Below are 14,069 nucleotides of genomic sequence, written 5' to 3'. Positions count from 1 at the left end.
CCCGAAGTGCCCCAAACCCTCACTGGAAACAGCCAGAGCCCACTTGGACAGGACAGGCACAGAGAACGGAGACACGGCTCCCCCACCCCCCGGAGAAGGCTGGGGCTCCAGGAGACGGTGACTTCCCAGCGAAATGGCCATCTGGTCACTAGCAACAGCGGGAATCCCCTCTACAAGAGCAGGAACACAGCAAGGAAATGAACCAGGACCACCTCACACACACGTGCTTAATAAAAAGCAAATTAATTACTTTATTACAGTTTAGTGCTTTCTTAAAATAAATATCATAGAATATCAAACAGACAGTGAGAAAAAGCACACCTGTGCAGAGCACGGAACAGGGTTCACGGGACGCCCACCCCCCCAGGGCGCAGCTGCCAGCCGACTGCACACAGCTGCGCCCAGGGCCCCTCGGAGCCGGAGCCGGGGCACTACCTCTCTCCCAGGGTCTGTGTACCGTCTCTCCCCACCCCCTCCACCCAGAAGTACGGGACAGTCACACCATCTGACGTCATCTCCAACCTTCCATTTAGTTCTGCAGTTCGAGACAGATTCAAGTAACACTGCAGAGAACGCGTGTGCAAAGCTAACACGAGACTCCGGCGTCTCCCAGCAGCCGGAGCGGGTGGCAGAGGTGCTAGGTGAAGGGTGACGGCGGCGCCCAGGGAATGTGGCTCAGAGGGCCTCGGCCGCAGCCCAGGAGTGCCAGAGCCACCCCTGCTTGGGGCTCCAAGAAAACCACACAGGACCCCTTGCAGGTTGTGAGTGGCAAACATGACCCTGTGGGCCAAGGACCGCCCCCTCCAGCCCACTCTGCCGGAGCAGGAGCCACAGCGACGACTCGACAACAGAAACGTGAGGGAGCTCCAGCTCAATGCCGTCACCTCTGCAGAGACGCAGCTGAGTGGAGCATCTGCTTCACCAGAGTCTCTTTATTAGTGAACAGATCATCAGACCACCAAGCTCCGTGAGGGCTGCTGAGTGCAGACCAGCCAGGCAAGCGGCTCCGTGTCCGTTCGCACCGCCGCAGCGGGCTCTGCACCTCGGTGCTCTCAGGGAACGGTGTCGTCAGTAAACGTTTTCTGAGCAGCACGGGACAAGAACTGTTTTCAGAAATCTCAGAGTTGGATATAAACGTTGGCAGTAGACACAATCAATAAATAGCATACGACTTCCCGAATAAACACAGCCCCCCGACGAGTCCCTTCCTGAAGACACTCACACACCCTGACCGGAGGCCGTCCCTGTCCTCCCACCTCACAGGCCACAGGCCCACACGAGGGGCCCGCCCATGTGCAAAGGGGGTGAGGCGAGAGGCCAGAACGCAACGTCAATCACTTCTAATTTACACTGAAGAATTTCAAGTAAAAGGAATCCTGTCACACACACACCCCTCGCCGGCAGCCTCGGGGAAGTGAGGCCACAGGAGCGTGGCCAGGCCCCGGCATCCATCCCTCCGTCCCTGCTCCACCTGGCATCCTGTGCACGGGGAGTAAGGGAAGGTTGTCCTCTGTTGTCCAGAAGTCTCTCGAAAAAAGGTCTGTGACTCTGCACACTCCGTACCCAAAAGGATGGAAACAGACACGGGCCTGGGCGCCCTGGCCGCCGAGCTCACTTGCGCGTCGGAGTCTTCTTGGGCACCGCGGGCCGCTTGGGCTGCCACAGGTGGCTGTGGATGGTGAGCGCGTCCACGCTGACCGACATGGTCTTGGCGGGGATCAGGCTGAACTGCTTCCGGTCCGAACTGTACTTGTACAGCTTGTCGACCATCTTCTTGGTGATGGCCTTGGGCCCGGTGCCGGTGAGCTTGCAGATCTCCTCGGTGTCGGGGTAGTAGCAGTACAGGGCCCGGAACTGGCAGCCGGCGTCCCGGAACAGGATGATGTAGTGGTTGGCGTCACACTTCTCCAGCTCCTGCGCCGAGGGAACAGGGGAGGACGGGAGAGCCTCAGTGCTCAGCACCACAGTGAGCCGGCCCGGCCCGCATCGCGGCACCTGCACACACTCGGGTCACCCTCGCAGGGGCCACTGAGATTTCTCTCAGGAATGTTTTCCAAATTATGTGAAGACTCACAGGGAAAGAGGCTCAACATCATGAGCCGACAGGAAAGCACAAGTCAGAACCACGGCCAGATGGACAGCGGCGCTAGGAGGGCAGAGACGTGGCGCCTTCGCTGCTGCGGAAACATCCGCACACTGACCAGGGACTCACCGTCCTTCTCAGGACTGCAGCACGTACCCACACGACCATGCACACGCGTGCTCCGGGCAGCAGCACCGTCACAGCCAAGGAGGGGACCCCCCGCACGTCCTCAGACGGGCACACCGCAGAGTGGACTCGCCGTGAAAGGACGCAGCCGGACACAACCGTGTGCGTGAGGCTCGTGGGCTCCCTTCACATGACGGGTCCACAGAGACGGCAGCAGGGCCGTGGGAGTAGGCGGGGAGGATGTGTGGAGTGTGCTGGTGGGTGTGGGTTCCTTCTGGGGCTGACATGTGCTGGGACGCATGCCCCACTTTGACAGACTAGCATCGCCGAGCTCTGCCGGGTGGACTTTAAGTGACAGGCCAGTCACCTGGCACAAAAGGACCCCTGGTGCCTGGGACGGTGTCTGCTGCACAGTCTTCCGAACTCTGAAACGTCTGTGTCAGTAACTGTTAAGATACATCCTCCGCCTGCTTGAAAACATCTGGTTGAACTTTCTACCTCAGCAGTTCTGAAAGCAGAGTCTGGGGGTCCCCAGTCCAAGGCCCTGAAGCGCTGTCAGCTTCTCTCATTGCTGCTCAGACATGTTGTTCTTAGCAGCACTTAGTGATTGGTTGTTATTAAATAACCCAAGAATCACACATACACGTGTATGTTGAAAAAGACTGAGTGGAAGACAGAAGGCACCACTGTGAGCACAACGCGACTCAGAAGAGCGGTGAGTGGTCGTGGACGGATGGACGAGGTGGACACCCCCGGCCCCCGCCCCCTCTCCTCAACCCCTCCTCTCATGTCTGTTCTCCGTGGTGCCGCAGGGGTCAGTTTATGGCCCCTCTGCCCACAGCTGCGTTCCCCCTCAGAGCTGGGGATCCTCCTTGGGCGGAGGCCCCATGGAAGGTGCCCTGTGACCTCTGACCCCACTGGACTCCCAGGTGTTCCTCAAGCTGCCCGGAGCTGTCTTCCCCAATCTGCGTGCCTCTCTCCTCCTCCCGGTCTCTGCTCTGACCAACATCACTTTGGTCTGAGCCACCCCGGGACCCGCCCTGCCCCTCCGTCTTCCACAGATCGCTCAGCACTGTCCAGCCTGAAGCTTGAGGGCTGAAGGCAGCACCTCATTTTGTCAAGTTTTATGGGGACTGTGCCAAGCCTGTTCACACAGTCTGTGGGGATTTCATGCGGCAGCGTCAGAGCTGAGAGACACAGACCACGGCCCGCAAGCTGGGCAGCTCTCCTGTCTGACCGCTGTGGGAGCAGCCCAGTCCCCTGCACCTGGCAGCCTCACACCAGCACACCAGCTCCATGCCAGAATGCTGGTCTGTTCCCGCAGGACCCGGCGCCCAGAGCAGCCCTGACACGGAACAGAGAAACGGCCCCCCTCCTGCACCGCGGGAACAGCATCCCCCCCCCAGGCTCAGGCCCCGCCAGGCGAAGGGCATGCAGGTCCTAACCTCGACCCTCCACTGCTAACTGCCTTCCAGATCTTTCCACGGCTGAGGCGGCATCACCCCCTTCAGGGTCAGGGCCTGACCGTGTTCTTCAGGTGTGGGGCTCGGCCCTCGGGGCAGTCACAGCAAGAAGGACCGCACACCCCTGGACGTCCACTTCCAGATCCAGGCTCAATATGGAATCCCTGCCCACGCCCCTCCCCTTCAGCCCCTGGACCCTGCCACGCTCCTGCAGCTCCTCCTGTCCCCACCTGGACGCAGGCGGCCGCCCCCAGGAGCACCACCACTGCTGTCTCCTCTCCACGGTTCCTGTGCTTCCAAACTAACACCCGTTTCCACCACCCCCGCCCCCACCAGCCCTGGGCAGAAGGCTCACTGGTGCCCCTCAAGCCCCGGCTCCAACCCAGGGCAGCCCCCCATTTCTCTGTCCGTGTGCTTCTCCTAAAGCCCCGGCCAGTGCGCAACAGGCCTCCCCAGCATCCACGCCCAGGTGCACTCCCCACCCAGCGGCACATGGGCCACGGGGACGTTTCCTTCGGGAAGAACCGACACTTGCCTCCAGGACCGAGTTCTTGTGCGGCTCGTTCACCTTGCCGGCCAGGCAGCAGTGGGACACGGCGTTGTGGATGATGGGCTTGTTGGACTTGCTGCTGGGCTCCTTGAAGAGCTTGGGACCTGGGGAGAGCAGGCGAGACCCGCAAGGTTGACACCCTGAGGCACTCGCAGCAAAGGGCCGAGCTTCCCACAGCGGAGCTGCGGCGAGACACAGTGTGGGTCCGTGCATTTTATTTTTCCATTTTTTTATCTGCACTCGAGGACATTTTTCCATTTTTTGTTCAGACAGAGTGGGAGAAAGACGGAAAGAGAGAGAGAACATCGACGTGAAAGGGACACATCAAGTGGCTGCCACCCGCATGACCAACCTGGGCCAGGGACAAACTGCAACCGAGGTACATGCCCTTAGCAGGAACCGAACCTGGGTCTCTCTGGACCGCAGGCCGATGCTCTAACTGCTGAGCCGAACCGGCCAGGGCGGGTCCATACATGTTATAAAAGGGAAGACCCCCTTCACATTCATTTGGAAGAATGAAGTTTACACTTTAAATAAAATAAGGAAAAGACTGAGTTGCTAACAATGTAGCCCCTTCCCAATCCCCATTTCTTTGCTGTAGGAACAACAAAACAAAGTCAGGAAATAATGTTAAAAACCTGAGGTTCCCAGGTGCCCAGGGCACAACGCGGGCATGGGGCAGTGCAGCTGACCAGCTGGAGAGCCGGCAGTACCCGATTCCCAGGGACACGGACACTCCGCAGCGCAACCTCCCCGCAGACGTGCATGCGTGCCCACGACCTCCAGGGGAGCAAGGCTGTCACCTGTGTACTCAGCCACCGAGGCGAGAGAGGACGCCGCGGACGCCGTTTCCCAGTCCCTGTCTGTGCTTCTGCTGGGGTTGCGGCTCAGGGTGGGCAAGGCTTCCAGGGACTCAACTCTGGAGGGAAGGGCAGACACGCAACGGTCTCAGACCGTCCTCTCGCCCACCGCTGCCCACTGGCTGGTGGACTCCCACCCTGCGTGGGCCAGGGGCACCTTGTGTGAGGACCATCCGCAGGGGCAGGAGCACTACTACAGTGAGCACACGGCGCAATCACAACTGCATTCCCCACGCAGTTATAAGCCCCGGGCAGGACGCAGAAACCACACCTCAGGCACCAGCCTGACAAAAGTGGACAGGTGGAGGGGAGCCCGCCTCCATCAGGGGTCACCTTCTTGCAGCCTTTGGCAGGGAGGCGCTTGGCCCCTGCTGGCTGGAGAAGCCAGGCCATCCGTGCGGCAGCCAAGTAAGGGATGGGACCCTGGGGGGAAGAGAGGAGACACAGCCGCGGAGTCTGAACCCCGAGTGGGTCTCAGTGACAGGCAGCCTGCACTGGTCACAGCAGCGTCGCTGGTGGCGGAACAGAGCTGCTCGCACAGGGGAAGCAGACAGAGCTGGAACTGGAATCCAGCTCAGGTAACTGATCCCAGAACGAAAATCAAACCCAAACCGAGTCCCTGAGAGGCAGCCTCCACGGATCCCAGGTGACAAGAGACCACCAGACAGGTGGAAAGGGTGCGGCCGAGGGAGCACAGAGTGGACAGGTGGGGTGGGGCTGCCACCAGAGGAGGCCAACAGCACGTGGGAGTTTACCAAGGCCCAGCCTCTCCTCCCAAGTCACTCGTCAATCAAAGGGGACTCTTTCAGCGCCAGTGAAAAGGCCCACCCTAAACACCTACGTCAAAGTGACTGGGAGGGGAGAGGGATGCACGGCCACACCCCTGCCCTTACCGCTGGGTGGGCGTGCCCCCTGAATGGACGCTCTCAGGCTCGGTCGTCGCTGCAGAGGCCAAGGACAGGCTGGAGCCCGACTGGGCCCGGCTCAGGTCATCAGCTGCCAGAAAAGAAACGCTCTTGTCGACGTGGTCCGTCTCGCCCGTCTGTGCAGCAGAGCCAGGGCAGCCACGAGCGACACCCTGAACTCTGCAGCACAACCCCCCAGGCAAGATGCCCACACAGCCCCATCACAGCATCCCCTGGACGAGGGCACCAGGCACTGCCCACACCGCCGGGCCTGCTTACAGGCTGGGCACTTGGCTCCTAAGTCGTTACGGGGCTCCTCCCGGTGGACTGACTTTGGCCGCGGCTTTCTGGGCTTCGATCTCGAGTTGCCTAGTCCCTGCTCCTCTAGAATCTGCTGCTGCTTCCTGCGCAGGTATTCCTGCTTGATGAGTTCTCGCCGTGCCTTCTCCTCCTCCTTCCGTATCCGGTCTTCCTCGGCTTTGCGCCTGAGAGGAAATATTGAGTCCTGCTCAGAGGGGGTGCCCGGAGCTAGCCAGGCACAGCCTCCTGCAGCAGCACTGGGCATGGAGGGCCCGCATCCCACCCCAAGCCAGTGCCCAGCCCCACTGCAGCCCAGCCACCACGCCAGCAGCACACGTACGGGCCACCTGACGACGGGGTGGATGCACACACCTCCCAGGCTGGGGGGGAGAGGATGTGACATGAGATCGTCCTGAGACACAGGAGCTACCAGCCCAGCCTCGCCCCACCCCCTGCCCCACAGAGCCAGTTACCGGGCCTCGTCCCTCTTGAGCTCAACTTCTGCCTCCAGCTGCTGCTTCCGCACACGGGCCTCCTCGGCCTTGCGCTGCTGCTTCAGGAGGAAGGCTGCCCGCTTCTTGGCGAGCTCGTCCTCCGCCTTCTGCTCATCCTGCGGAACAGACAGCGTCTCGGGGCAGGCCCAGCCGCGGAGCCTCCACACACCGCCCTGCCCAGCATCCCGACCCAGCCGAGAAACAATGCACAGCCCAGACCAGCGAGCTCCTTCCATCTGCCGCATCAGCCTCGTCAGGAGGCCGACACGCCGACGGAGAAGACGCCGTCCACTCAAAAAGCATCGTGAAGCCTGTCCACTCCGAGGGCACCAGCACCCGCAGCGAGCCGACGCCTGCTGACTGACTGTGGGAGCCCACGCAGGGCGCGCGTCCGCGAAGATGACTCGGACGTCACCTCACGGCGCCAGGAGGACGGGGACACTGCTGGACAGGGGGCTCTCACAGCTCACTTCTCTCCCTCCTCAGAGAACGGCAACGAGGCAGAGGAAGCGCCCTTGCTGTCCACAGCCGTGCACCCGCCACGGGCCCAGCAGACCTCAGCCCGAAGGCCCGCCCGGCCTGCCCTGGCTCCTGCTGTCCACAGCCGTGCACCCGCCACAGGCCCAGCAGACCTCAGCCCGAAGGCCCGCCCGGCCTGCCCTGGCTCCTGCTGTCCACAGCCGTGCACCCGCCACAGGCCCAGCAGACCTCAGCCCGAAGGCCCGCCCGGCCTGCCCTGGCTCCTAGGGAGCCTGTGAGCTAAGACTGTTCTTACATTTCTAAGTGACTAGAAAGCCATCCAAAGAAAACTATTTCGTGACACGTAAAAACTGCATGAAATCCATGTCACGCCATGAGCCAGGCTCTGATGGCACACACTCGGGGCAGAGGGCGCAGGCGACAGAGACAGTGCCCTGCCCTGGACTCCTGTCCTCACAGCGTGGTCTGCGGGCCCTGCTCCCAACACAAGTCCCTGCAGCACCCTCAGCACACGGCAGTGACAACACCGGACCACACCGGGCACGGCAACGCCAGCAGTTTACCTTGAAGAAGAAGCCGACCCCCGACTTCTGGTCGCCCTCACTGCTGACACCCACGGAGCTCTCGTGGCCTTCCTCCGTCTGCCCCGCCTCCTCGGGGGCCTTCAGGTCTGACAGGTCCACCTCGATGAGGCTGACTCTGCTCCGTGGGGGCCCATCTTCGGGGCCCTCCTCCTTCCCCGAGACGGCAGGGGCACTGAGCACTCCCTCCTTCACACCCACGTCCAGGACTTCTTTGAGGCTCATTTGTTCTGACAGAATGTTTGCATCTTTGGACGAGGACAGGACAAAGGCCCGCTGGTTGCTCCCCTCATGGAGCCGGTAACTGTCAAAGAAGCACTTCTCGTGAGGGTCACTCCCAGGGTCCGTGACACCGTCCCAGCCCAGGTCAGAGGGCGTCCGAGGCGGGAAAGGCCGTGAGTGCAGGAGGGCCTCTGCACTGGGTGTTGGGGTCTTACTCCTGGAGCCCTGCTGCCTGTCCTTCGTAACCTTCAGCTCTGCAGGTCTTCCTGACCGGGAGTTCCGACCCTGCCCAAGACGGGGAGGTTTGCGGTGACCGGTCATCCCAGTGGGCGAGAGCGGCTCCACAAAGTGGATGGACGCCTTGACCTTTGAGTCCTGGGCATTATTTCTGGAGCCTGGTGTGGGAGCTGCAGGGGACTTCATGAGCAGCTGCTCCTGCTGCTGAGAGATCTTCAGGATGGCCTGCTGCAGCGTGCTGATGGTCTCGTTGAGCTTCTCGATGGAGAGGTCGCCCTCGCCCAGGTCTGCCCCGTCCCCAGCAGCCTCCAGGAGAGCTGCAGACAGTGCTTTGCTCTTCTCCAGCTCCTGCAGGGCGGCAGGCTCCTTCTGCCTGTGCCGCGGCAGCAGGGCCAGGCCCTCTCTGTCCACGTCCTGACCCTCCCCGGTGTCTCCCCCGCCCTGCTCCCTCACTACGAGCTCTTCTGGCTTGGTCACAGCACCGTCCAGGTCGCCCTCCTGCTGCGAGCACTCCCGAGCCAAGTGCTCCAGCTTCAGGGGCTGGGGGACGGCCTCGGCCTTGCCCTTCTTCACCACGTGCAGGAAGGCCGCCTTGCCCAGCTTCAGGCGCTGCCGGGCAGACAGTGCCTCCACCTTCTTCTTCTGGGCCTCGATGGCCCTGCGCTTCTCCTCCAGCTGCATGTGCAGCTGCGCCAGCTCAGAGGCCAGGAGGCGGGCATGGTCGCTGCCCTGCCTGCCGGGGCTCGGCTCGCGCCTCTGCCTCCAGGTGGTCAGCGGGGCAGGGCAGCTCTCCGAGGCGTCAGGCGTGGTCTTCTGGGAGCTGCTCGTGCTGGACTTGTTCTCACAGCTGTTGAGCCGCTGGAGCTTCCTCTCCGCGAAGCTGGTCATCTTCGCGCTCCCACTCGCCATGGAGAGGCTGCTGGTCTGGGAGACGGTGCTCAGGCAGGGGCTGGAGCGGCCGCTGGCACCATCCTTGTCCTCGTGCTCCTTCACCTGCATGTCCTCCCGCAGCTTTGCTGACTCCTCCTCACCCATGTACTTCGCCATCAGCACAGGGTGGTCCTCACCCATGAAATCCTGCTCAGCCTCCTCCAGGTCTGCGACATCCGAGTCCGAGTCCTGCCGCAGGACCGTCCAGGGCTCTGTGTCGTGGGTGCGAGGGCTTCTCACATGGCTGACGTAGAGCCTGCCTTCCGTGTCCTCGTTCGCTCTGGCCACGTGAAGAAAGAAGCCGTCGGCAGACTGTCCCTGAGATAACGGATCAAAACTACCGCTGGCCAGAGGCTCGCCGAGGGCCTCCCCGGCCTGTGGCGCCCCCTCAGTGCTCAGCTCTGAGCAGGAGACTGGGGTGAAAGTCCTGTTTAAGTCTCGACCGATGTGGCGGCCAGGTGCCTCCCTCCGCCCCAGAGGCAGGTGGCCCTCGCCCGGCCTCCTGGCTGTGCGACCCCTCGGCCGCCCTTCCCCACACTCGTCCTCCTTGGCGACCGCCTGCTCCTCCTTGGCAGGCCGGAGCAGCGCCGGCAGCAACGGCTCCAAGAAGAAACTGTCAGGCCTGCTTCCTAAGGTGCTCGCTAGGCTCTGCGGAGACCTGGCGCTGAATGTCGGGCCCAGGCTACCGCCGTGGGGAGCCCCATCCGTCCTGATAATGGCCACAAGCTCTTCGTCCTCATCCTCAATGTTGACATTGTTCAGGAGGCTTTTCCCATTGGCCCTCAGGGCGGTGGGGTGGGGCTGGTTTTGTGGGGTCAGGGTGATGACATTGGATGCCAGACTGTCCTTGCTGATGGAGCGGGCCAAGCTGACGCTGTCGCTGGAGCCGGGGTCCACGTCGCCGCTCCCAGTGTGATGCAGAGCAAAGGGCGCTGGCTGAGATGCCGGCCTGCAACGCAGGGAGAAGCCGTTGGACACGCCGCTGTCACAGCAGGGGCGACTCCAACAGTGAGTGACACCAGACACGAAAAGAGAACATGAACCTTAATGATGAAGTCAGACAAACCCTTCCCCTGATCAAAAAATGCCAGAGCTGGTTTCATTCAGATTCTCAAACATTTTGCTCCCAGGACCCCTTTACACCCTTAGAAACTACTGAGAATCCCAGTTTTACTTATTATATTTATCGTTACTAACCAATATTTATCATACTAGAAATCAAAGCTAAAATGCTTTTTTTATCCTCACCCAAGGACATTTTTTGCATGTATCTTCACACAGAGTGGGAGGGAGAAAGGGGGAAGAGAGAGAGAGAGAAACATCGATGTGAGAGAGACACATTGACTGGTTGCCACCCACACAACCCCAACCAGGGCCGGGACAAATTGCAACCGAGGTACATGCCCTTAGCAGCAACTGAACCCGGGACTTTCCGGTCCGTGGGCTGGTGCACTAACCGCTGAGCCAAACCAACCAGGGCTAAAATAAATTTACATGAAAAGTGACATTTTAAAAAAAATCCTCACCCCCCAATTTTTTTCTATTTATCTTCAGACAGAGTGGGAAGGAGGAAGGGGGGGAGAGGGAGATAGGGGGAGAGAGAGAGAGAGAGAGAGAGAGAGAGACATCAACTGGTTGCCTTTCACACGACAGGGCCAGAGATGACCCACAAGCAAGGTACGTGCCTTTGACCGGAATCGATTCCACAACTCATTGGTCCGTGGGCCAATGCTCTAACCACTGAACAAACTCAGCCAGGGCAAAAAACAAAGTCATTTTCTGAAACCAAAGAGTTGGCAGTGTAAGGAGGACACGGCTCACACTTCTGCAGATCTCTGCGCTGCCTGGCAGGGTCCTTACACCGGTTGCGACTCAGTCGGCTGCAGCACCTCCCATCAGGGTGCCCTTGCCCTCTGCCCCACGAACGCACTGCAGGGCCTCGGCACACCTCAGGATCCGGGCCCGGGGGGAGGCTGCTCTCAGTCTAAGGGACGTGCAGCTCACCTGTCTTTCTTTTCTGGCCATGCTGCTCCTGCTCCCCGGGGCTGCCCGTCCACTCGGGTCAAGGAGCTGGACCGATGCCGCTGATCTGCAGGGCGCGAGAAGCAGTCAGTGCTCAGCGGGAAGGAACCCATTTGTGTCACTGGAAACCCTTTCGGCACAGAGACCGCTGCTCAGGGAAATGCATTAACACCCCAGACTGCTCACGGAAAGTACAAAATCTCACAAGGCAGTTTTCAAAAGTGAGAGGCACAGCACTTAACAGGGTCACGGAATAACAAGACCCCATTTTAAGGAACATCAATACATGCGAGTTCTTGCTTAGGTACAAACAAGGCGGCTTTCTGTATCATCACACAATTTATTAGATTTATGGTATGTCCACCGTAAAGATCCTACGGTTCTGCCAGACTTCACGAGGCCACATGAGAGCACGTCACCCCGCGCACAGCCATCAGATAGGAGGGCGCTCACCTGGGGGGTCCTCTCCTGGCACCGGCCTCTGCTGTCGCTGCCGCAGGGGCAGCAGGGGGTGCGATGGGCTGAAGGCAGAAGCTCCTTTCCCCCTGAATTCAGGAGAGAAAAACCACTGGCTTAGCAATCGCCAAGGAAAAAGGAAATACAAAAGAAACTAGAGACCATCATGAATTAGTTCACACCCTCTGTGAGAAATTCTGATTCTTTGGGGAAAATAATTACTAAGAGTCCCAAGAACTTCAAACTTGGGACAAATAACCCACAACTGCACTGGGAAAAACACTGGTTAGTCTGACAGATGAGCGTCCAATCCCACCAGCAGAATCGAGCGTGCATCCGGACCCCCTCCTGCCTCTGGGGAGACCTCTCACCACCTCCTCCTGCTCACTGTCCCTACTCCCTCTTGTGAACAGGAACAAGAGTAAAACAGAATGGCGACTTAACTCCGAAAGCAGACAGACTTACAAATGTTCCGGCTCCTCGGGGTGCAGATGGTACCGGGGACATCCCTCGGCCAACAGCGGGGTGGGGGGCTGCAGCTCGGCCGGGCCCACTACCGAGGGGCCACCCAGGAAGCTGCGCTTGGTGGCATTGGAGATGGGGACACGGGGCCGACTGCCTTTCTGGGGTGGCACTGTCTTTGCTGCAGAAATAGAAATTGTACAGAAATGCTTATGTCAGTTACAAGTACTTAGCAAGAAGCATGCAAACACCCAGCAGCTTTATAAGCACCAAAAACAACACTACTTTTTGAAACCAAGCTTCTCCAAACAACCTGTTCAAGTATGACAAATGTACTCTGTAACGATGACCACTACATACACTACACTAAAACTTACAGATACAACATAGATTAGAACAAGAAGTGGTAAAACTGGCTGGCGTGTCTCTGACCACCAACAAGCAGCCTCCAGTGTGACCGACCACCCCAGTGGTCACTGCAGTCCCTCAACAGGAACCCTGTCTCCAACTGCTCCCCAGAGAGCTGGCCTTAGACAGCGGTGCCAGGGACAGTCCAAGGCGGCAGGAGCTGGACTCGGGGGCTGGATCCCCCCTGGCCAGCTGGCAACAAGGACCCAGCAGCACGGCGGCTGGAGGGGGGACAGCCCTGGCACGGGTGGCAGTCTACAGGGGGTGGCCAGCAGGGGGACGCAGAGGCTGAGGTGAGGTAAGCGTGGGGAAGCTCGTGGGACGACCGGCGGGGTGGTTGGCCTGAGCCCGCTGCCCCTGAGTGTGAAGAGACGGTAACAGGAGGCCTGGAGCCGGGAGGCGCTGGCGTAGCTCTGCTCTGCTGTAGCCCGAGGTCTGGGGCTCAGGAAACCGGCTGTGGAAGCTGCCGTGCCGACCCCAACACATGGGACAGGGACTCTGGGCCTTGGGAACCTGAATCCCCAGACTCCCTAGAACTCCAGGTGCCTAGAGAGGAGAGTCCCCCTCCTGGGGAAGCCAGCACCACCACCACCCTGCCCCACCCTGTGTCTGGAGACCTGCGGAGGCCTCTAGCAAGATGTCATGTGCCCCTGCAGGACCTGCCCCCACCCCACTCTGGCCACCAGGCTCACCAGCATGGGCTGGGCCTGTCAGGGAGAAAGAGACCCCACGGGGGAGCAAGGAGGGTAGGGCAGCAGCCAGGGCCTGGCCTGGATCAGAGAGAGGGCCACTTTGGGAGGGTTCGAGAGACACGTGCTGCAGTGCCCTGATGAGCTGCGTGCATGGACTAACAGAGTGGCCTCTGCTGACCAAGGGGAGTGACCAGGACGGCTGTGTGCTATGGAAGGCGGAGGAGGCAGGGGGACAGACACCCCAACACACAGACGCGAGGGCCCCTGGCAGCACACCAGGACTGCCTGAGATCCCTGCACCGGGCGGCCAGGTGGCTGTGGGACCGCAGGGAAAGAGAGGCAGCCACCAGGCCTGGTGGTGACCTTGGGAACGAGCAGAGCACAGCCTCCCTGGGGCGGGCAGCCGGCTAGAGGGTCCTGGTCCAGGAGAGGACACCAAAGATGATGATCAGGGTGCTGAGGGCAGCCACCCCCTCAGAGAGTCACTACTCGGAGCCAGGGTTTGTGCCTAGAACCGACTGCCTGGATAGAGCCCTGCAGCACTAAGGCAAGACGTGGCAGGGACCCCGGGTCCTTCCCCACAGGGACAGACGGCATTTACTCAGGGGCTGTGCAGTGGGGCAAGGGGACACCCAGCACGGTGCAGGCCGCTGGACGCAGGTCCAAGTCAGTACGCATACTGGAGACTAAAGCACCACGGGGGCCCGTCCAAGTGGGGAAGGATGGAGGCCGCCTGGGCCATCCCCCAGTCTCCAAATGTATGCTCGGAGTGGGCATACTTGGTGCCTGCTGCGCCAG

At 60.5% G+C, this 14,069-nt stretch overlaps 1 protein-coding gene across 9 annotated transcripts in view; it reads right to left on the bottom strand.

Annotated features, from left to right (window-relative positions):
- Positions 1–297: 297 nt before the first annotated feature.
- The window catches only part of CAMSAP1 (calmodulin regulated spectrin associated protein 1), a 55,030-nt gene continuing 41,258 nt past the window's right edge, over positions 298–14,069 (bottom strand). For 2 of the 9 annotated variants that reach the window (XM_036260570.1, XM_036260568.1), the window contains exons 8-17: positions 12,175–12,352; positions 11,707–11,798; positions 11,236–11,320; positions 7,825–10,180; positions 6,761–6,897; positions 6,267–6,472; positions 5,976–6,078; positions 5,026–5,141; positions 4,208–4,326; positions 493–1,914 (exon numbers count right to left, since the gene is read on the bottom strand). In XM_036260570.1, coding sequence (XP_036116463.1) covers positions 1,612–1,914; positions 4,208–4,326; positions 5,026–5,141; positions 5,976–6,078; positions 6,267–6,472; positions 6,761–6,897; positions 7,825–10,180; positions 11,236–11,320; positions 11,707–11,798; positions 12,175–12,352 — 3,695 coding nt within the window. In that variant the 3' untranslated portion in view covers positions 493–1,611. Of the gene's footprint in view, positions 1,915–4,207; positions 4,327–5,025; positions 5,142–5,975; positions 6,079–6,266; positions 6,473–6,760; positions 6,898–7,824; positions 10,181–11,235; positions 11,384–11,706; positions 11,799–12,174; positions 12,353–14,069 lie in introns of those variants that run through there. The other 7 variants (XM_036260575.1, XM_036260572.1, XM_036260569.1 and 4 more) reach the window with 7 other exon arrangements.

This window comes from Molossus molossus, unplaced genomic scaffold (genome assembly GCF_014108415.1).
Source record: "Molossus molossus isolate mMolMol1 unplaced genomic scaffold, mMolMol1.p scaffold_m16_p_14, whole genome shotgun sequence".
In the NCBI taxonomy this organism is placed as follows: domain Eukaryota; kingdom Metazoa; phylum Chordata; class Mammalia; order Chiroptera; family Molossidae; genus Molossus; species Molossus molossus.
The sequence above is the reverse complement of the archived record's forward strand: the minus strand, read 5'-3'. Positions and strand labels throughout refer to the sequence as shown.